Here is a 15,579-nt window from a genome sequence, read left to right as displayed (position 1 = left end):
GTTTCGTGGAGTTTTGAACTTTTTTTTAGGTTTGCTCGGAACTGAGAACCAAACTGACAATTCTGACTTCGGATTCGGATTCAGCGGGTCAAAATACATAGGAATATACTAGTCTGGTATACAGGCCAACCCACTTTTCTTTTTTTGGTATGCCTGTGCACAGGCACACACAAAAAAAGTGGGTTAGCCTGTATACCAGACTAGTATATTCCTATGTATTTTGACCCGCTGAATCCGAATCCGAAGTCAGAATTGTCAGTTTGGTTCTCAGTTCCGAGAAAACCTCAAAAAAAGTGTTTGTTTCGTTGAGTTTTGAGGTTTGCTCGGAACTGAGAGCCAATCTGACAATTCTGACTTCGGATTCGGATTTAGCGGGTCAAAATACATGGGAATACACTAGTGTAGTGTCTCGGCCAAGACACTTTTTATTTTTTGTGTGCCTGTGTATCAAAAGGCGTATAAAGGGGTGTGTGTGTGTGTGTGTGTGTGTGTGTGTGTGTGTGTGCGTGCGTGCGTGCGTGCGTCATATGTCTATATATAAACAAATGTCTTGCCTGACTGACTGACTGACTCATCAACGATCAGCCCAAACCCCTAAACCTAGAAACATGAAACTCGGGGCGTATATTCCTTTTATTATGATATAGACAGATAAACACCCACTAAGAAGGGATTTTTAAAAATTCGACCCCTAACAGGTGAAAAGGGGTAAAATGTGTTTTCATGGATTTCTCGACGTCACCGCCGGACAGCTCAAGCTAGTTGTTTATATATATCTGTTATATGTATCGATTATCAAATTAATAGTACATCGCAATATATTGGTAGTATAAATTCGCTATATTTTACGTTAAAAAATCTTTTTTAATTTGCAATTAAATTTACAGGTTGTTGGCAGTTGATTTCTTCGACTAGATAAGCGCTATTTTTTTATTTCACGGTCTCTTTTTGATCATAGTTCCTCTCGATTTTCCAAATCGGTAAGCGTGGAAGTATCATGCACGAGTTTCGAGTCTTCCGTGTCGCTGATGTGTCCATCCTCGCCGGTATAATGCGTCGGATAAATTAAAAGTGGATTCGTTGATAAGATAATCAAATCCCGAGTAGGAAATTGAGCCACCCACTGTTTCCTGTTGAAATACAAAACGTCAAATGAATATTAAGATCCTAAGCTACTCTTAACAGAGATGAGTCGTATAATGTGGAATTGACCGTGACTTTTAGAACATCCGATCGAATTTTATTATGGGATTTATCGTTAGCTTACTTCCTAGAGATTTATTTTTTCGATTCAAATGTGGATATTGAGTTATCCCTGAGATGTGAGAGATCTTTATTTATTCCTGAAACATTAATCATTTCACGTACTTAGGATGCGTGTCCGAAAGAATTGGAAGGAATTCATCAACAGGAATTAATTTCTCTAAAGGCATAGCACCGATCAGTTTCTTCGCTCCGCTCTCCGATAAAATGTAACCAAGAGTCCAGTAACTATATCCCGCCCGCACCAGGAACTTGGATCCTTCCACTAGACTTTCTGATTTAACCAATCTTTTCCTTCCCATATATCTAAACATAAGAGTGTTAAAATGTAATGTGTCAATTTTAGGTCTGATTCTCTAACCTAATTTTCGCCAAATAAATTTTCTTTCGTTGCCTATCGTACAATTCAAAAGAGTCAGAAAATCATTAAACCAGTTTTAGCAAGCTATAATTGCAAGTTGTTACAACAAAACCTTAATTTTCTTACTCTTTAATCTCATTTTATCTTTTCTCCTCTTATATAATTTTTATACATTGTTTAAAATAGAATTAAAGCAAGTAGTGAAATGTAACTGAGGTGAACGAGCAACAGGGATTTAGTTATCTCAGTATATTTACAAAAGCTCTTCCTGATGAGCAGAGACACAATATCAATAAAACATACAATATTAACCCTTTGCCCGTAAACTATAATTTGACTGGCATCGTCCGTAATCTGGGTCCTGTCGTTATTTTGACCTAGTAAATAGTGTTCAAAAAATCTGAAAAAATTCTGTAATACTTGTATACTATCCTATTTTATAATCCCAAAGTTTATTTAGCGATTCGTTATAAAATAAATTGTTTATAAATAATTCTTTATGCAAAAAATTAATAAAAATCCATTTTTATTAAAAAAATCATATTTCATTGAATTTTAAATCAAAATGAAAAATTCCAACGAGGTTTTATAGTTAAATATGTGTACTTTCAAGAAAAAAATTCTGTATATGGGTCATTTTCAAAAAGTATAATTATTCTGAGGATTAAAAATGGCGTTTTTTGGGTTAAAGAAAAATAAGACTTTTAGCGTAATTTTTACATTATTTTATTAAAAAATCATAAAATCGTTCAAGAACATTAAGAGTGATTTATTCTGTCTAAGAATTAGCACATGACAAACATAAATTTGTGCTTGTATCGAAATCGGAGTCTCCGTCAGCTTCTTCAGGCCCAGACACGTGCTCCTCGACTTCCTCGTGGTCTGACTCATTTTCAGAAGCTTCATCCTCAACTGCGTGACGTCTTTCTCGTAAATAATATCTGATATTTGTCGCTTGATCATCCATTGTACTCTGAAAGTACATGTAATTTCTTTTTACACGTGTTTTCATCCACTCACATTTTGAGGTTATATATATAATATACACAATCATAAAAAAATATCACTTATATAAGTTAAAAATAACTGTAGTAATATGAAAATGACGTTAAATTAATTTTACTTACTTGTACGAAAGTCTGGCACTGTCCGTAATCAGGGTCAATATTGGCACTGGACGCACTTTGACTCGCTGCTGGTCAAGCACACACTGGCGAATTCCAACGAAACTTTGGGCATGAGTTCTCCTCACTACCTACTTTTTTTACGAGGGAAAGCAAGCCCCCCCCTTTTCATTTCGGCGGTATTCTATTTTGAATTTCGGCTTGTGCCATTTACGACCCAGATTACGGGCGAAGGGTTAATCAATGTAAATAGCAAACACATAGAATTGTAGCACAGTTCAAAATAAAAGCAGAATATTAATAATTCTTATATCCTAAAAAATGAGAGCAAATTAAGCATAATATATATAAAACATTGGCATTAATTATGTAAAATAATTAATTCTTTACGACACTGTATGTGTCGCGATCGCAAATCGCATTACGTTTATATACCGCTACGAAAACTTAAACAACTAGCTTGAATAATGCGCAACGCAATGCTGAAACTAAGAAATATAAATGAATATCAATATAACGCGATATAATTTGGTAGGACATGTAATGCTTCTCCCGAGAATCTTTACTTATTGCCACGGGAACGCAAGAGACCCGCGTGACGGGCTAAACAATGAGATATCAAATATCAAGGTTATTTTACCGTACCGACATAAACACAGAATCTCTCGAAAATGAAATTACACAACGAAGCGTCTCGAGTCAAAGACAGCGCGGAATCGGTAGAAATATAATTAAAGCGTGTACACGTGGTGTAAACCGATGCGCGGCTTATCGATATTGCGATCTTACCCGCGATAGAGACCGTCGTTAGACAGCGTTATCCGATGTAATCGGAAGGGCTTAAAAGAGCCCGCAATGGCGTGGTCCACGCTTATCCGAAATACGGAAAGAAAAAGAAACGAAGTACTTAACGTTGAAGAACTCAGCTCGATCGTCATAGGCGGCATTAACCAGGGATGCAATTCTCGATAGCTAGCGTAATTCGTCCTTCTTATTAAGCACTCGTATCCTTCGTCCCTCGTGCGTCGGCTGGAATGTCCTCGCTCTCTCTCTTTCTCTCAGGCGGTAATGAGCACGGAAATCGCACGCACGCAGGAATCAATCCGGTCGTGATCTCGAGGATCACACCATGCGCGGTAACGCGGGCGCGAGGCCGGTACCTCGAAAGTAATTATGCAATGACGCAGCTTTATACGATACTTTCCGAGCAGAATATTCTTCAGTATATTCAGAATCACGCCTCGCACAATTAATTGATACAACCGAACGATCTCACTCGACCGTACTTTATCGGGATTACGCTTATACGAACAATTCTTGCAAAGCGAGCAAAAGAACAACGACCTCGAAACGTGCTTTCGGTATCGCGGACCTTGAGCGAATGGCGCGTAACGCGGCTCGTCGCGTCGCAAGCACGGACCGGTAACAACAAAAGAGGATCGGTAGCGCGCTCCTAGCTTCCGGCGCCGTGGTCGCCGCGACGCTATCGATATCACAAGCGAGTCGATATTTTTGAGAACGCGCTAAATTCGAACATACATACAGGGTGAGTTTCTTAAATTAACACACCTAAATATCTCGAAAACATCAATTAAAAACAAAAGTTTGAAACAAAAGGTGTTTGGTTTGGGAGCGGGGGGGGGGGGGAACATAACAGGATTATTTATTTTTTATTTGGTGGGCGTTTTCAGAGGTAAAAAAAGGATAAAGGATAAAGAATTTTACTTTATATATCCCAAGGGGTCTTAAAGGGCGTTTTGAAGGGACGTACCCAACCCTAACCTCCAATTCATCCACTACCTTACTGTTTCCTTCTTTGGACCAACGGTTTAACGTCTCTTCCGAAAGACGGAGCCCAGTTTTCTCCGCATCTTGCACGGAGGGGCGCGGTTTTTTCAGAAAAAAACTTTTCCATGATTCATGGCTCAAGTGGACTCGAACCTGGTTCCTCAGATTACGAGTCTGGCGCTCTACCACTAGACCACACCGCCACCCCGTTTTCAGAGGTATTTCAGGGTCAACTTTTTTTTAAATAGAAACCTATATTTTTTAAATGGCATCTTATTTTATGTAAAAAAAACAAACAACTTTTGTCTGAAACATTTTTTTACACAGCCTCTACTTTCCATGATATTTAACATTATTGTCGAGACAATATTTTGTTAAATATCTCGGAAAATTGAAGCCGGATAAAAAAATGTTTCAAATAAAAGTTATTTGGGGGAAATAATTTAATGTTGTCAATATAAAGTACAGGCTTTAATCCTCCGTCACCTCCCTGGGTCTTTTTGGGCTCATGCAAAATTTTGAGCTCAGCAAATATCTTCAAAATAAAGAGAGGGCGAGGTCTGGCTCCCCTCCCTAAAAAAAGTTGTTAGTAGTGAGAACTTACTCGCCAAGGGACGCCAGGATCCGACAGGCTAGACAAAATAGACCCAGAGGGAGGTAACAAAAGCAGTAAAAATAACGGTAGTAACGGAGGGTTAAAGATTGGAGATTGTCAACAAAAGCGATAGTATAGATTACTACAATATGTAAACAATAAGAGTTTAAAGTAATGTAAACATTAAATTATTATTTGCTGTCGGCGAAAAGACACTAAAATTAGTACTCATTCTATGTTTGCTTATTATTTGAGGTAATTTCTTGTGTGATAAAGTATGTTCTAAATTTGCTTCTAAATTGTTGACATTAAATTATTCCCTCCTCAAGACCAAATAACTTTTATCTGAAACATTTTTTTATCTGGCTTTCCGAGATATTTAACAAAATACTCAGGTAGGTAGCAAGATGACGTCTAAAAACGTCTTAATGACGTTAGAGACGTCTGTTACTTGGAGTACTGTCTTGATATTAATGTTAAGTATCGTAAAAAGTAGATACTAGATAAAAAAATGTTTCGGACAAAAGTTGTTTGTTTTTTGCATAAAATAAGATGCCGTTAAAAAAATATAGGTTCCTATTTTAAAAAATAAAGTTGACCTAGAAATAACCTTGAAAACGTCCACTAAATCAAAAATAAAATAATGCTATTATGTTTCCTCTCCAAAATCGAGCAACTTTTGTTTCAAACTTTTTTTCAAAAGTGCGTTGTTTTCGAGATATTTAGGTGTGTCAATTTAAAAAACTCACCTTGTATATCAGCTTTAAATAAGATAAATTGTAGAATCGCAAAAAGCTGATTGAGAAACAATCGAATTATGAAACAACGCTATGAAGTAATCAGAAAATAATAAATTTTGCCAAAGGACTTACACCAAATCCCACTCGATTCCGAGATCAGATAATTCCGCCAAAACGTAATCGACTTTCTGTCGGAAGAACGGCTCAAAGCGAACGTCATCCTCTAATACCATAACGCTTTTGTAATTGTGCTCCAGTACCTAATATATATATTTCATCAGTAATAAACGAATTCTTTTTCACTAAAAAGTTTTTTATTACCTTCTGCCATACGACGTAATGACTGAGAAAGCAGCCAATCTCGCCCATCGTCATAGGTCTACGCGCAAAGGAAGATAAATTATTATAAGAAGGATTCCGAAAATTATAGGGGGAAGTGTAGTGCACTTGATTTCGTATTTAACAAATCTTACAGATCATTAATGAACAATCTGGCCGTTAAAAATTTCTCTTTTTGAATTTAATTGATTAAATTAAATTTTCCTCCTCTTACCTTTTGTGATAAGGATCTGAGTATTCTGACATCGGTGTCACGCCCCATTCCTTTAGGGAACTCTCGTTCAAAGTCCTGAAACAATAAGAAAGAACAAGATAAAATTAACATAATTAGCGAAAAATGCATGATAATAAGAGTCATCTGGGAAAGACGTAAAATATGCTCACTAACAATACACAATCTAAAGTATATCAGTATTTTACTTAAGAGATTTATTTAGACCATCTTGATACCTTCACAAAATCGATTTTTTTGTTTTAAATTAACATTTATAGTCTTAAAAATAATGTACCTATAAGTGGTTTAGTTTGAAAATTTGCAGTATTCTTTAAGCTACAACTTCTTAACCGACGTGCGAAATAGGATATTCGAGCAGTCGAGTAATCGAGACGTACGGACAACAAAGGATCTCTTGACTTTTATTATCCTTTAGTAGTTTTTTTTCTCCTTCTCTTTCATGTTTCTAAGACAGGAATTAAAGAAGGAGAATGTGGTTAGGCCTTAGTATTCGAATCTTATTGTTAGTCACTCCGTATAATATTGTTGACTCAGAGGGATTTAAGGCATATACGCTTTTACTCAGGTACCTCATCTCACTGCCACTATCTATATTCCCTTTATAATCTTGCCAAATATATAAATTTCTACTGGGATTTTAACGACCGGCTCTCTACCGTTATCTCCGCAAAAAATTCGTCGCTGAATCGATGGACTAGATGGGATGGCAAACCTTTTGGTCTCCAGTTTTTCAGTAGTTTGACTTTAGTGATTTTCTCGGAATTTTCTCTAACGTTATTGTTTAAATTTCCACATGAAAACATAGACAATTTTGTTTCTTAAAGCTTTTCGTTAGAGAGAGTTGACTTTATTTCAGTTTCGTCCTCTACTAACTCTATTTCCTCCTTCGTTTCATCGTCGATAATTAGGAAAGGTTTATCGTGGTCGTTTTTATCAGTAGATTGTTAGAGGTGTGCGAATCAAGCATTTACAAAATCGAATCAAATCGAATCGAACCTTTGATAACATGTTCGAAATCGAATCGATTCGAATACGAATCGAATTAAATTTTTTCGGATTTAAATTATAAACAATTACGATATCCAAAATAACTATAATATTATACCAGATTGGGAAGGAAACATAGAAAGAATCCGTTAATCCGTTAAATTATCTATTAACTCATTCGTTGATCGTATTTAATACATGTTAGAAGTATCAACGCTAAAACGAATATTACGGGATAAAATAAATATTTTTAATTTACATGTGTTATCAGAACTCTATTGTAATATGACGAAATTATATTAAAAAGTGAGTTAATGCACGGTAGTGTACAAGATACATAATTGGTCGCGCAGGAGATATAAATAAAGTAATCAAAATAGGCAATCGATTCGAAATCGAGTCATCGATGATTCGAAATTCTCGAACTATTCAATTTCGAATCTTTATTTATCCTATTAGTACTATTAGTAGATCTTTCAGAATGAGTAAGAATTAGTTTGGATCCTTTTCCGTCTTAGGGAAGTTAATTTTCCAACTGCTAACATATCTACCTATTTTCATTCCCGGATTGTGATACTAATTACTAGAATAAGATGGCGAGGATGTACGTGGAATCCTTCGACCATTTCTAGAGCCATAATATTCGCAGCTAGCACGGTGACACTCGCTGCTGTCGCTCGAGTCACTTGTCTGCCATGATAAAGTGCCCCGTGTTATTATTTCTGGTTGTTGATCATTCGAAAGCTGCGACGAGGATCCCGTAAAGCCGCATAAATTGCTAAGATTCCTCGTATTCCTACTACGCGTTTCAATTCCTATCTGAAGACTATCCTGACCTTGCGACCTATTAATATTTCTGTTATTTACTGAATTCGAGTTTGAACCTGTCTGTAATAATTGACTATACTCATGGCTCGAGTGTTTCCTCCGTTACCGTCTTTCCGTTTGGTAAACAGTAAATTACTGTTATTTTTTGTGATAGCACTGTGGGGTCGGTAAGGTTCATTGACGAATTTGTTCCTGTCGTATTTCCGGTTTCGTCGTTAAAAAAATGAACTCTAAAAAATGAACTCTACGGAGTTCTTTTTCTGCAGATCTTTCAGCCCTTATTGGTATATCCGACTTCTCATTTTTGTTATTCCCTCTAGCAAATAAATCTTTGAATTAGACTACAGACGGTCCCCTTTGCTGATTTTGCATTCTTCAATCTCAAGTCCATCAACCGACAATTTTACCTGATTTCTTCCATACACTACAATAAAGGCTCTCCCTTTTGACTATCTAATTGATGCAAGGGCATTGCCTGGTTATTAATTCAACCAGTTATCTCTCTATCTGCATTATTATTTACTATTTCGTCACCCGACGGATAAACAGACGACTTCCCCATTTCAATGACGTTACTACCGGTCGTGTCTCCTCTCTCCGTGGTTTAGATTGCGACGAGTTATTAGTAGCATTATCATTTTGCTCCATAAAAGTTTTAATTAAACTCAGCATGTGAGTATTACTTTGTATAATATCATTGAAGCGAGTATTATTTATTACTATCTTATTAATTTGCTTCCCGATTGCTTCGACCGCCATCAATATTCTGTATTTCATTACGCAAAGTACTTATCGCTTCTCTCTCTATAGGCGTAAATCTTTCTGTATCATTTATCACCGGAGTATTTCTTTCTCGATCCCTTCCTATTGATGCCGGTGTTCCCCCCCCTTCCGAACAACTGTAGGAGATGGCGCCTTGTTATTTTGTATTATAGAAATACCCGCATCAGGATCTGGCACTGACTTCGACATTGACGAATCTATTATCGCTTGATCATTCCCTGAATTATTATCAGTTTGCCCCTGAACAAATCTCGGTCAACCCGTTGTCCAACAAGCCCCCCCCTTCTTGGGCTAAGGAAACCGTCTCATCAAAGCATACGGAGGAATTGCGAGTCTCTATTTTTCTATTCCTAGTGCTCATTGACATAGTTTTCTTAGGTAGCGAAAAGAATAGGGAAGTCATACCAAGTATATGACTATACATGTATATTGCCAAAAGCTCTCTTCCGAGAAAGTCTCACGTAATTTTACTTAATCGACTGATAATTGAGGACACCTAGTTCAACCGAAGTAATCTTTTCTCAATCGACTTCCGATGTAAGTATTTTCGGTCACTTTATTTCGAATTTTATCGATAGATTTTGATTTACTAATATTTAGTGTGCATCTATATACTGTGTAAGTACCTGACGTCTGTCTGTCTGTCTGACCGCGAACTACTCATTCGTTAATAATAATAGAGCGAATCTTAAAGGATTTTATATATGAAACAGGGGTAGAATTTTCCAGGGATGACGGTCATGTGTATAATTTTTCGTTACCGATTTTTTGGAAACCGGTACCGAAATTTTTTTTAATTTTTCGTGGATGGCAGCGATGGGTTTAATTTTTTATCAATGTACCGATTTTCTGGAAACCGGTGATAAAATTTTTCTAATTCTTCTGACTGCAAAATATTCATTTATTAATGAACCGATTTTCCTCAAACCGGTTCCAAAATTTTTCTAATTTTTCGGGAAATATTAAAGCTCCTGGGTACTCGTCGCGGCCATATTGGAATGTGACGTCAGAAGCGAGAAATAACACGTTGAAAATTCTTGCGTAGTATTTCCAAATAAAAAGATATTTGCTTAAAATAACACTACAGATCACTTCAACACACTTCGAAAATACTCCGAGTTGAAGTTAAGGCTATCCCTTTCCTTTGACAGTTAATAAACAGCCGTAAAACGAATGCAGGCTTATGTGCAGGCGCTTGACTAGATTTTGTATTACATTCATTTTACGGCTGTTTATTAACTGTCAAGAGAAAGGGATAGACTTAACCTTCAACTCGGAGTATTTTCGAAGTGTGCTAAAGTGATCCTGTAGTGTTATTTTAAGCAAATATCTTTTTATTTGGAAATACTACGCAAGAATTCTCAACGTGTCAGTTCTCAACATTTCCCGCTTCTGACGTCACATCTCATGAGATGTCAGAAAAGAGCCTCCTGGCCAGGAGCCTTAAGTACTATAATGTCTGTCCGTCTGATCATGAGCTACTCATTCATTAATAGATTTTCTTGAAACTGGTGCTAAAATTTTTCTAATTATACGGGAATGGGTTTAATTTTTCATTAATGGACCGATTTTCTTGAAACCGGTGCCAAAATTTTTATAATTTTTTGGGGATGGCGACCATGAATTTAATTTTTTATTAATTACGATTTTTTAAATTATGGCCAATATCAATATATAACTAAAATAATATACAGGTCCATAAATCGCTCGAATAACTTTAAACATCTATTATTATAAGTATCTGATGTTTGTCTCTCTGTCTGTCTGTCTCACCGCGAAATATACTCATTCATTAATGGACGATTTTCTCCAAACCGGTCCCAAAATTTTTCTAATTTTTCGGGGATGGCGACAATGTGTATAATTTTTCATTACCAATTTTTTTGAAACCTAACCTTTCTAATTTTTTGGGAAATAATAAGTACTACTGTCGCAAACTACTTATTCATTAATGGACCGATTTTCTTGAAACTGATGCCAAAATTTTTGTAATTATACGGCGACGGGTTTAATTTTTCATTAATGGACTTATTTTTTTTAAATTGGTTTAAAAAATTTTCTAATTTTTCTAATTGCAAACTACTCATTTATTAATGGACCGATTTTCTTGAAACCGGTATCGAAATTTTTCTAATTTTTCGGGGATGACGACGATAGGTTTAATTTTTTATTAATGTACCGATCTGCCGATTTTTTGTAAAACCGGTCCAAAAATTTTACTAATTTTTTTTAGAATGGCAACAATGGGTTTAATTTTTTATTAATAGACCAACTTTCTGGAAACCAGTGCCGTTTTTTTCAGTTCTCTATACCAATGTATTCAAAATGTTTTAAAACATCGAAAAATCACATTTTTTAAAAATGTGTGCATATATTTCACATTTCACCCGCTGAGGCTGATCTAAAAGAAAGACGGTGATTCGTTCGATTTAATATGATTTAATGGGTAAATAATTTTAAAATAAGTTTGTTGCGACTAAATGTTCATACTTGGAATGCTTGAGTTAATTCGATTTAATTTTTTATTTGATTGACATATCGAACTATATGATCTACTTCCGCGCGTAGCGCGGATTTAAAAGCTAGTCTATTTATAATAGTGTGAATTGTACCGAACAGTTAAGTGGAAATATAAGAAATTCAAAGTACATGTTATTGGAATTAAGAGAGTACAGTGTTGGCATGAGGTAAAAAAAGCGTGGCAAATTGAGTTTCCTTGATACTACGGTCATCCGCGAGGGAGGCTCATTGCTCACGAATTGGTTCCGTAAACCAACTTTCTCGGGCCGGTACATAAATTATTTTTCAAACCATCCTATGAAATACAAAATTAACATCGTAAGGAATTTGGTTGATCGGGCGATTCTTTTGTCCGACGCGCGGTTTCACAATTCTAATATTAGTGAAATAAAAAAGATTCTTATTAATAATTGTTACCCGAAGAAAATTGTTGATAAATATGTCAATGTCCGACTTGGCGAATTGCGAAATCGTAACAACAATGATCCTGTCAGTAGCGAAATGGCCCAAGATCCTCGAAGGTGCATTACTGTACCTTACATAAAGGGCCTTAGCGAGAATGTTAGCCGTACAATGCGAGACATGAACTTTAGAGTTCTTCACACCATCCCGAAGAGATTGGATTATGTCATTAGGAAGGGTAAGGACGTGTTGCCGAATCTCAGTCAGACTGAGTTAGTTTATAAGATTGATTGTGCAAATTGTGATGCGGTATATATTGGCCAGACAAAAAGGCATTTAGAAACACGCATCAAAGAACATCGATGTGATATTAGGAAAAATGTAGATAATCATTCTGTTGTGAGCAAACATCGTCTTACACACAATCATGATTTCAAGTGGCAACATCCGAAAATTTTATACAAAGAAAAACATTTCAAAAAAAGAGAAATATCGGAAATGTTTTTCATTAAAAAACATGATTGCACAATCAATTTACAAAACGATACTGAGAGTCTGCCATCTATTTATAACCGGGTCATAGGTATTACTTAGTCGGCCCTGTATATTCGGTTCTGCTCGTTTTTCCATCAGAGCGCCGTTTGCTATCCGTGGATTACGTTTGACAACTTCATTTCGACTTTGACTGTCTTACTGTTCGGACGTTGTGCCTCGATATGGCTAGTGACGTTTTGATTTCACCGTTTGTTTTGGAACGCATAAGAATTGTAAGCTTTTAACTAATTTTTACAGTGTTAATTAATTTTATTGTTTTTGACCAGCGCGATATTGTAACGATTTTGTATAGTTTTTCTATTGTTAAATGTATTATTTTCTCTTTTGTTTAGTTTTGCGTTTGTCTTAACGTTGTCAGGACACCACGTCAACGATGCAATTTGTTATGCAGATCGGTGTAACTTAAATTAAAGCACTTGATAAGGACCGGAATTCGGTCGAAACGTCGTGCAATCTTGTTTTAATTGGCCAGTTGGGTCGAAAATAAAACGACTTATTTTGAATTATTTGCTGGCGACGGAAATTGTTTTGTTTAAAAAAAGCGTGTATAAACATGCGCCGAGCCCGAACATATCCGTACACTTGAATATTACGCGTGAAATTTCATGATATAATTCGGATATTTCCTCAACTGAATTTATTTCAATTTTATTTAGGAAAATCTCTAAATTTTACTGGCATCAGGTTTCCAACAAGTCCCACGTTGGGCGCCAAATGAGACAGGCTGTTTTAATTCAGACTTTACTACTAATTTAAACTCAATTGTTGAGATCGCAAGACAGCCCTCATTCGACGCAGCCGGGTCCGCAGTCGTCGGGGTCTTAGATTTTGAACTAAAATATTCGTTGGACGCCAACCAATTTTTATAAAAATGATAAAGGAATGAAAACAAATAGAATTCAGAGGTGGATAGTTGGAAGGACCCTAGACTATGAGCTTGATCATTTCGATATACAGGGTGTCCCATTTAAAAAAACGCACCTCGATAATTCTTCAACGAAGAATTTTCAGCAAAAATGTTTCAAACAATAGTTGTACGGTTTCGAGGGACACATAAGATAGTGTCATTAGTTTGACCTTGGATAAGCGTTTAAAGATCACGTAAAGGTCACTTTCAATTTTTTAAATAGAACCCCCCATATTGTAGTATATTGTTTGAAAGGATATAAAATAAGAAAAATTTTGGCGCAAGTTAGAAGTCGATACGTTGACCCATTCAAAAGTTATTTAGATTCAAAAATTGGCTTTTTCGAACTTTGATCCTAAATAACACTGAACGGGTTAACGTATCGACATCTGGTTTGCGTCAGAAATTTCCTTCTTTTATACTCTTTCGAACAATAACAGGATAAAAGAAATCTACAAAGAGACGGAGGTGACAATAAGGACGAGGGATGGATTCACAAAGTGCTTCAAGACGAAGAAAGGTGTAAGGCAGGGCTGTGTGATGAGTCCCGCCCTGTTCAATTTATACAACGCGGACATCGATAAAGTTTTAGAAAAGCGTGGTATAGGAGGAGTGGAGCTTGGAGGAGTGAGAGTATGGTCATTAGCATACGCGGATGATATGGTTTTGGTAGCGAAAAATAGAGAGGCTTTACTAGATATGATGAGCATGTTAAAAAGATTCTTAAAAGATAGGAAGCTAGAATTAAATACAGAAAAAACTAAAGTGCTAGTATTTAATAGTAAAGGTAAAAAAGGCAGAATGACATGGAAATGGGACGAAAAAATAATAGAGGAAGTAGATAGGTTTAAATACCTGGGTTTCACGTTTAATAAGAAAGGTAATTATGTCGATCATATAAAAGAACTGAAAAGAAAAGGAAGGATCGCTGTAAATAGGGTCTGGGGCTTAGGAGAAAGATTATGTAAAGATGATTTTAGTAGGAGATGGACGCTTTTTAAATACCTAGTGAAAAGTGTGATGGAATACGGAGCAGAGATATGGGGGTGGAGTGAAAAAAAGGAGTTGGAAAAAGTCATGTTAGATTATGTAAGATGGATATTTAGACTAGATTTTTGCACACCGAGGTATGTAATACTAAGGGAACTAGGATTAGAGAAACTTAAAATCTGTTGGGGTATAAGAGCCATGAGGTTTGAGAAAAGAAGCAGAGGGAAAAAAGATGGAAGTTTAGTAAAGGCATGTTGGGATGAAAAGGACACAAGGGATAAAAAGAAAAAGGATTTATATAATTTGGAACGGGAAAGGTTTTATAATAGCAATGGTTGGAGCTCTGAAGCAATAAAAGAATTAAATAATGAAGGTAAAAATACTGAAGGCTTAGTAAGAATAAGGGAACAGGATATTCAAAGGCAAATAATAAACAGTAAAATAGTAGAGGCAAGGTATAATACAAGGTACAAAGATATAGAGGTGACAAACAAAACGCCGAGTTATTTATTAAAAGCGAACTTGGATAAAGTGAAAACAGGAGACGAGCTTAGAGCGATGGTAAAATTAAGGTGCGGTAATTTTGAGGACGCAAATAAATACTGGCTTGACAAAGAAGATACGAAGTGTAGATTCTGTAAGTCAGGTAGGGACAATTTAGAGCATTATATAAGCGAGTGCAAGATCACAAGTATGTGGTTTGAGAATTTAGGTAGGAATAACGGAGAACGATTAGAGAATATATGCGATGACAAATTTAGAATGGAAAAAGGAAAGGTGCTAAATAGATTACGGAAAAGGAGAGAGGAATGCTACAAAAAAGATAACGATTGTAAATAATGTAAATCATAATGTATTGTGGCTTGTTTGTAAAGAAGAATGTTGTTTGATGCGTGGATGGATGTGTGAGTTAAGTGGAATTGTAAACCAAGTCCTTTCTTGGCGTATAGCTGAAATAAAGACAATATATATATATATATATATATACTCTTTCGAACAATATACTATACAATACAGGGGGTTCCATTAAAAATTTTTGAGTTGGTGCTTTTTGGGACACTAAAAAATTTTAAGTAAAACTTCCCATATTGTAGTATATTGTTTGAAAGGGCATAAAAAAAGAAAAATTTTGGCGTAAACCAGAGGTCGATACGTTAACCCA

General features: G+C 35.9%; 2 protein-coding genes across 3 annotated transcripts; one reads left to right on the top strand and one right to left on the bottom strand.

Annotated features, from left to right (window-relative positions):
• Nucleotides 1–843: 843 nt before the first annotated feature.
• On the bottom strand, nucleotides 844–6,497 carry LOC112464944 (glycosyltransferase 25 family member-like). Of its 2 annotated transcripts, XM_025032240.1 has the most exons (5): nucleotides 6,425–6,497; nucleotides 6,193–6,250; nucleotides 6,004–6,131; nucleotides 1,369–1,569; nucleotides 844–1,130 (listed from the first exon to the last, which is right to left on the bottom strand). In XM_025032240.1, the coding sequence occupies exons 1-5, from the start codon at nucleotides 6,454–6,456 to the stop codon at nucleotides 953–955; spliced, it is 597 nt and encodes a 198-aa protein (XP_024888008.1). In that variant the 5' UTR covers nucleotides 6,457–6,497; the 3' UTR covers nucleotides 844–952. The 2 variants fall into 2 exon arrangements, with proteins under 2 accessions (XP_024888008.1, XP_024888009.1); XM_025032241.1 differs by lacking the exons at nucleotides 6,004–6,131; nucleotides 6,193–6,250; nucleotides 6,425–6,497 and adding an exon at nucleotides 3,538–4,385.
• Nucleotides 6,498–12,064: 5,567 nt separating this feature from the next.
• Nucleotides 12,065–15,108, top strand: LOC112464939 (the record flags this gene model as incomplete). The annotated part of the gene is made up of 3 exons (XM_025032235.1): nucleotides 12,065–12,237; nucleotides 13,868–14,192; nucleotides 14,304–15,108. Coding segments are annotated over exons 1-3 (1,303 nt in total), but the record flags the coding sequence as incomplete, so codon positions are not given.
• Between the last annotated feature and the right edge of the window lie 471 nt (nucleotides 15,109–15,579).

Source organism: Temnothorax curvispinosus, unplaced genomic scaffold (assembly GCF_003070985.1).
Source record: "Temnothorax curvispinosus isolate PA1 unplaced genomic scaffold, ASM307098v1 QBEX01014772.1, whole genome shotgun sequence".
Taxonomy (NCBI): Eukaryota; Metazoa; Arthropoda; class Insecta; order Hymenoptera; family Formicidae; genus Temnothorax; species Temnothorax curvispinosus.
This window is presented reverse-complemented; position numbering and strand designations above follow the sequence as displayed.